We start from the raw sequence: 7,948 nt of genomic DNA, 5'->3' as shown, positions 1-7,948 counted from the left end.
AATAACAATAACAAAGTTAATTATAACAAAATAATTCATCACCCAATAAGATATATAATCATTCAAAGCTAAGTTCTAAAACGTGGAATTTGAATTTATCATTTTTGAGTCATGAAAACATTGTGTGATTTCATGCTATGCTAATTTTAACCTACGCACAATAAAAAGTAATGCCATGGGTAATGCTTTCATTGACAAGTCTTTTTCAAAGTACGCGCTGGAACATACGAAGATTATCTTTACTCCTTTTTTACGCTTGCACGGAAGTTGTTTGTTTACCCGTTGATCTCAGCGATCACAGTGTCGTTCTCAGCGTATTTGCATTTAGGAATACATTGCCGAATGCTCGTTGTTTTGCTTAGAAATGTCCCTGTATGGAGATTAACATGTGAAAGACAAAATTTCAGTGAAGCCACATAATGTTGGACATTCCCTTATCTGGCTATATTTTTGTTTAATTTTGAAAGCCGTTTAGGTGTTGTGTCGTAATGTGTCGTAGTTGTTTTAAGGTAGGAAGATGTAGTTAGTAATATCTGCATGATAGTAGCTTGTATTATTCTTGGAATTTCGACTATTAAAATCAGAGCAAGGCATACAGCATACCCTGTAATTCGTTTATCTTTCCTGTACTTTCATGAAATGATCTTGTAAATGCAAAATTCAGTTTACAACATGAAGAAATGTCTCCCGCTTTCATGGCCTAAGTTACCCTGCAATTTATTGTCTCTCTTAGGTTCTTTGCTACGAAGTGATTTATTCTCAAAACACTCCTGAACATAAACGATGGCTGTCCGCAACGATAAACATCATGCGCTATGATAAGCCATTTAAAAAGAGATAAAAATGGATTATACGTGTGGAATGTGTTAAGACTCGAATGGACCTAATTTTGTTAACTATGTTGATATCGTTATTGTAGAGCTTGTGTTGTCCTGGTTATTTGTGAATGTAGTAGGGGTTATTCCATTGATCATGGGTTCGTGTTTGTGTAAGTCCAAGGAAACTGAAGAAAACAATGAACCAGAGGTTAATTCAGGCACAATACAATCTATTTTTGGAGAAATGGAAGTGGAGTGGCCTTTCTACATATCAAGTATGGAAGATATACATGGAAGTTTCCCTTCTTCATCAATTATTGACCATCTAGTCTTGAAAACCCTGGCAGTGATAAGAACACTTGTGGACAAGTAAGAACCTCCCCATTCTCTGTTTCTCATTTTAACTGGCTCTGTGTGTTATTAATGCTCTGAGCGGATGTTATTGTGAATCCTGAGATGTGTTTTAGTGTCCGAAAGAATATTTTGAGTATTTAAATTAATAATATTTGTCCTATCATTAGTGAGCGAGTTTTCACTCAGGTTGAAATAATTTGCATACTAAGTGTGAATTTCTGTTTTGCTATCAAGTGAGCAGGAGCCACTTCCTTCGTTGATGAAGTTACATGCCATCGCCGACAAGGAGGAGGGGTGGATACAAGTTGTTAATTCCATGGTAAATGTTATCCCCATGGGGCATCCTCTTGGGCCAGCTGTCATTACACTTCTTCTTGATGACTGCCCTTTACCTACCAAAGTAAGTTTTTGTATTACTTCGTATAATGTGGTGATAATGCATGTGAGTAGACTGGGCAATTCCATTAATTTCAAATCACAAATGATAAAGTTATTTTTGAAACTTCTACCTTGAGTGGTGAAGCTATTGTGATAATTTTGACTGTTGAAACATGCTGCGACAATCCTTTCGGTATATGTTGAAACTTACTTGGAATTATGGGTGGGTTGATGCCTAAAACTGTGGTGCAAGTGAGCATCAACTTAGATCAAGGCATTTAAAACTCATTGGAACAAGCTAAATCAATACAGCCAATTTAACAGAGTTGTATGCATGGGAAGAGGTTTTCAACTCACCTTCATGTCATTTGGAGCTGGGGCATTTACAATTTGCTGTTGAATCTCCTCCAGTACCAGAAGATCTACATGATACCAAGCAAGCCGCCTAGAAAGGCATGTGGCGGGGATGATAGGATACCAGCTGTTTACATTTGAAAAGCAAATTCTCAAACAAAATTATGACTAGCATTTATCGAAGTTCATTATGGTTCGGGGAAAAATGAATTCTCACACCTATCTGTTTAGCAAAATATCTCTCTTAATTTATCGCTACTGTCATGCCTTGAAATATATTGCAGCTCTAATATGATGTTTTCTGTGTCACTCTTAAAGATATCTATTCTCAATTGCTCAAGCAATCTAAGCCTAGCACACAGCCTCTGAGTCTCCAGCGGCTAATAGGGTGGTTTCCTATTATTTTTTTATTGCCTAAATCGAAACATTATTACTCCTGGAGTATGTATTTCACGCTTTTAGATTTTTTAAATGACGATATCTATTTTTCGCGATTAAATTAAAAGTGAAAATTTTCAAGCATGCAAAAACGCAGCGGCTAAGTATGAATGCTGGGGAAAGCCCGTGTGACGTCTGGCTACTGCTGTGTGAGGCCACCTGGGTGCGAGGCTATGAATGCCGCTGCGATGCAGGATGCTTGCTGCCGAGCATGGCAGTAGCGTAGAGCAGGGGCGCAGCTAGGAATTTAGGCTGAGGGGGGTTTAGGTGCAACTAATAGCGGGGTGTGTGGGGGTATGGAATACCCTCCAGGAATAGCGATATGTGCGAGATTAATAATTTGCGGAATTTTTAGATAAATGGTTCAAAATGGTGAGTTTTACAGCTTTCTGAAGGAAAATTTATTAACCCTTACACTATTCTATTAGTAATATCAATCCAATTAAGTAAAATGGGTTAAACTTAAAAATTTCTCTGAGCTCTGAGGGTGGGGGGGGGTTAATCCCCCAAAACCCCCCCTCACTGTGCCACTGGCGTAGAGTATCCTGCTAGCAGGTAGCGCTTGGCTTAAATGAAGATTATTAATACATGATAAATACAATAATGGTGGGTAACGAATCACAATCGTTGTCTTTCGTTTTCTATGATGAAGGAAACTACCCTATTTGCTTAACATACGTGCAATGCTTTCTGCACACCCGTAGCAGTATTTGACGAATCGTGCAGAATTCCTATCATTTAATTCACGTATCAAGTCTTTCTGCACCGGATCCAATATGCTTGCCACATATTCAAGGTGTGGCTGGATGAGCGTGAAATTGCACCTCTCTTTTACTTCCTCATCCGAAAATCCTCCCACAATACCCTTCATGAGGCCTAACTTCTTCAACCTAACTTCTAACTTCTAGAGCTCGACAACCTAACTTCTAACTTCTAGAGTTCAACAGCTTCAGGCTTCAATTGGTGGAAGTTAGACATATTTATTCTAGAGCTCTGCCACAAATATTCCATAAATGTGTTCCACATGATAGGTTTGAAGTTATCATAACTCCCAGATATCAGGTAAATTTTTTTGTGTGTCACTTATATGTGAACACCATCGACAAGAAATATACCACTGTGCATTTACTCAGATTAAGTTCGAGTCCCCACTCTTGGCTCCACAAATAAACGTTGTCTTAATCTGATGATAGAATTTCAAAATCAGCGTGTCGCTAATTTTGCTGCAATCACTATGATCCTGCTTTGTGGTAAAACTAGTTTTTATAATCAATTAAAAATTTTGTGGAAAATACCTAGTAATATCATGCCTCACTGTGTTCGTTTTCTAGAGTTTACCATCTGTACGTTGATTCATTGGGCCTTCAAAGTTTGGTATTTTTCTTTACAGTAAAATGAATAGCATTAAATTATCTCTCAAAGTAGAAGTGTCCTTCAATGGTACTATTGCAATGATGACAAAATTAATCAAAATCGTGATAACATTGTTTCAGACTTGAATTTTTCATCATCGTCTATCTAGAGAGATTCATATGGCTATCCATTCAATTCCGTATCTATTTACCTTCCTAATTTTCATCTTTCTAACACTACACAGGCACACAACTATGGGATGGGTATGCTGTAGCCTAATGTTTTTGCCTATCTCATGAAAGTTTCTTCTTTCCTACATTCCTTGATTCGTCCCAAGTACTTGTCTCTTGGTTTTTATATGAAGACTCTTCCCTCAGTTTCAGATTCTTAAGCCTTTTATGCATGTATGGATGCTGGAGGCATACGTCATGTGTCATGACACTTAAGGTTTGATGCTCCTTGCATATCTCAGCCCCTCTTAGGCATGGTCATCATTTTCCTTGTGAACTCTTTTGACAAATCTCCTGATTTGTCGCAATCTTGGATTATTCCATGCATACAGTGACTCTTGTGATATTCCTTCATGTGCTTCTTACTTTTCTAAGTACTTCTCAACTTATTTTGTCTTCTCCAGTCTTCTTTTCTTTCTTCTTATCTCTTATCCTCAATCAGTTTCATTTGTCATCGTCCTTGGACTGCAAACCTCTCTCTTCCTCCGCTTTGTTTTTCTCCTCTGCAGGTACTTTACCAGTAAGGTTGAGTCTTGGTATATCTCTTCAATGCACTGTTAACAATTATCGATGGAGTCTATTGTCTATCAGCATCCCATTGGAATCTTTAATAGTCTTTCATTTAGGTTTCCTTTCGCTGGAGTGTCTCTTGATTAGGTAATATATTCCATGTCTGAGTTCCTTCAAAGAAACCTTGAAAATAAGCATCTCCTTTCGCTAGATAACTTTAATTGAACACCATACCATTTGGTCCACCTGAGAGGGGTGGATGTGGAGCCTTTTTAATGATTTTGGATAATATATTTTATCTTCTTCTTTTATATAATCTTCTTATTTTAATGTTTTGACTTAAGAAATTTTAGAAATTGTCTTCTAAAGCAGTTAATAAAGTCAAGATTTTATCCCTTCAGTTTTTGGACTAATTGTGTTATTAATGGTAAAAAAAAGTATTAGGTCCTATTCTGTTTCGTAAACTTGCCCTGTTCCCTTGGCAAGTTTACGCAGTGCTTGGCCATTGCTTCATTAACGCCTAACATCTCGTCATAATATCCCATAGGGAGCAGCATAATATGCGACTTGTGGCGCACGGGTTATAACTCGGTTCGGAAAATTGCATTGCATATATGTACCCCAGTCTACCCTTCACATTCAGCTTTATTCTTTTGAGTCAAGTACCTTCCCATCTACAAAAGTTTTAGTTTTGTTATCAGTAGCAAGAAAAAATAAAGCGGATGGTTTAACAACCTGTGAATATGCTGCATTATTTGACCATGAAAAAAACATAGGTTTTATATATTCAGGACACTAACACTTGCCTTGTGATTTGTTATTTGTCATTGTGAATGCAACACGAATTGGAAATTGAATTGGCCTAAACTCAAGGGTCATATCAGTTGGAATCACGGGAATCCTCCGAATAAGAATTTTCTCATCATTGAATTTCCTTCCATTAGATGGGATTACAGGTGAAAATTGCCATTCTTATTGCCACACCAATCCCTACAATTTATGATTTCTGAATACATATCTCCATGGGAAATAATGGGTATTTAATTAAAATTACCTAGTCCCAAGTTAGGTAAATCCTTTTTCCTTCATCTGAAGTGCTTTTCCTCTCCTCCTTGAGCTTAGCTCTCCTATCCTATCGAGAAATGTGAAGGGTGACTGAGAGAAGCTGAATGGGTATGGACTGGCCTCAGTGATGACTAACCTACCTAAAGGCCGTTTTACACGGTACACGGAATTGCGCTATCTGACGTATGTGCAAAGGCGCAATCAAAATTGCGTCGTGTAAAGCGGTGAATTGCTAGAACACATGCGTGGATGCGAGACGGCAAAATAGCCCTTCTTCTAATTTCGTTCATGCATTCGCGCAATCCCACGCCATTTTAGAAATCAATGCAGCTCTAACCTGCGCAATTCAGTGCCCCGTGTAAAACGGCCTTAAGAGCCAATGCTGTTTCGGTGGAGGGAATAAGCAAGGGTGGGAACCGTCAGAGATTCTCGAATGTGAGAGAACCCATAGCTTGTGTGCGATATTTTAACATTGATCCTTCGACAATATATGGAACAGCTGACATTGCAACCTTACTTTAAGTTCTTTTCTGACTTTTTCTTGATTCATTCTCAATATTTTTCTTTCATTTGTTTGAGTTTCGTCATTGCCAAATCCGAAGATGTCTGAATGCTTAGCCACTGACCCTTCTACATTACCAGTTTATAATTATAAACATCCGCTAATAATTACCAGATGCTGATTATTAGTGGATGAATCTTCAGATATTTGGTGCTCCTAGAGCTTCAATGGGAAAAAAATCATTTCAACACACCGCTGGTCCAAGTTTATTTGTATCTGATTGTGTTTAGTTATGTGTGCTTATTTCATTGCCTTTTTTGACCGATTGGCAACAGCTGTAATAAAAAACTAAGCGATTTTGTTGAACCTACCTTCCCTCGGCACCTATGTGAGGGCTATCAAAAGGGAACCTATGACATGAGACATTTTGGTCAAAATGTAAGTTATACATTACTTATGGTTGTACCATAGCTACTCAGAACTCGGTTTGAAAACACTGTCTTGATTGGTTGTGATTCATGCTTGGACTGTTTTTAATTGCGGCTACAGCTTTATGTATCAAACGAAGGAAAGGAATTTTTGAATGCCGAAAACCTAGTGTTATCGTTCAAGAAACTTGATAATCCAAAAATTCGGGAAAGGCTCTCCAAGTATATACATGAAGGGTAGTGGGGATTTGCTGTCTGCCGATTTTATTCGGCAAGAATACATTCTGATTATAGGGAAAAAGAAGCAAGAAGAGCTTAAATATTGTGCAATTGCTGCTTGTGTTGTCTCTGAAGACCTTGCAATGGACGAAATTGTATTTGTGTTTTTAGAAGCCCTTCTGCAAGGCTAAGGATGAATATTTGCCTCTCATTGAGCTAATTTTTATACAGATCCAGATTGAGTGAGTACCAGATTGTGTATTCTGCAACTCCAATAATATCTAATCAATTCATTAGGTATGCGAGTGGCCAGGGATTTTATTTTATTTTGTACGAATATTCGTGAACAAATTGATCTAAGGAATATATTCCTCCCATTGTTTCATTGTTGTATGAGATTATTTCTGGTTTCCCATTCTGACTAATTTCACTAGAAAAGAATATTACACTCTTATTCTTTTCAGAACAAACAAAGCTAATAAGGCGTTCTCCCTAAAACCAAAGAGTGCCGAACCTTTTGGTTTAGACCTATTTCTAAGAAATTCATTCTAACTTTTCAAACTATAGTAAATCCATATGAAAGAAGTGTCTGTGCCAGTTCAAGGTTTGGCTAATAATTGTCACAAGTAGCATTGTGATTACTCCCTATGTAACATTCTGTGTGTGATATTCAGAAGGAGAAGGCAAAATTATGATCATCATTGCTTGTACCCTCCTGACAGGCGGTTTGTTCTGATGCCTCACTATCGTGGTCTCTTTCAGGATCTGAAGGTACGTGGGATTTCTGAGGGGCAATGTTCATTTCTTCATCTGAAGAATTTTCTAAAATCATTCTAGTTTCTTTTTAGCCAAAGCACAAACATCCTACTAAGAAAAAAAACAGCCAAATATTTTATGAATGAACGAGTCCCTGGTTTTATAAACTACACTCTTCGTCTGAAGAAAATGTATCATCTGGCTACATTACTTTGAAGTTCCATTAGCTAAAGCTCTAGCAGTTACTGAAAGAACGGAAACTACCGCAGTAATCTTCGTACTGTATGAATGAAAGAGCAAAAGAAAATAAAACGATTTACATAAGTACTCAAAATTGAAATATAAAACCATAAGGGTAAAATGTAGTATAATCCCCTATTAATTGCAAAATACCACATCAAATTCAGTCTTTAAATCGTAGCAGGAGAGATTTCTTCATGTCTCAATCATGTTCTGGGAAGGTAATGCGACATGCAAAGAGAGGTTTAACATGGATTTACTTGTTATAGATGTTTGAAGAGGACAAAGTAATGACAGGCGGAA

The 7,948-nt window shown here is 37.5% G+C and overlaps 1 protein-coding gene across 2 annotated transcripts in view; it reads left to right on the top strand.

The window, feature by feature from the left end:
* Positions 1-265: 265 nt before the first annotated feature.
* The window catches only part of LOC124159005 (RING finger and SPRY domain-containing protein 1-like), a 29,960-nt gene continuing 22,277 nt past the window's right edge, over positions 266-7,948 (top strand). Inside the window, exons 1-3 of one of the 2 annotated variants that reach the window (XM_046534479.1) lie at positions 266-509; positions 734-1,187; positions 1,407-1,572. In XM_046534479.1, the coding sequence (XP_046390435.1) occupies positions 973-1,187; positions 1,407-1,572 (381 nt within the window). In that variant the 5' untranslated portion in view covers positions 266-509; positions 734-972. Of the gene's footprint in view, positions 1,188-1,406; positions 1,573-7,948 lie in introns of both variants that reach the window. The other variant, XM_046534480.1, reaches the window with a different exon arrangement.

The sequence above is a fragment of the Ischnura elegans genome, chromosome 5, assembly GCF_921293095.1.
Source record: "Ischnura elegans chromosome 5, ioIscEleg1.1, whole genome shotgun sequence".
In the NCBI taxonomy this organism is placed as follows: domain Eukaryota; kingdom Metazoa; phylum Arthropoda; class Insecta; order Odonata; family Coenagrionidae; genus Ischnura; species Ischnura elegans.
This window is presented reverse-complemented; position numbering and strand designations above follow the sequence as displayed.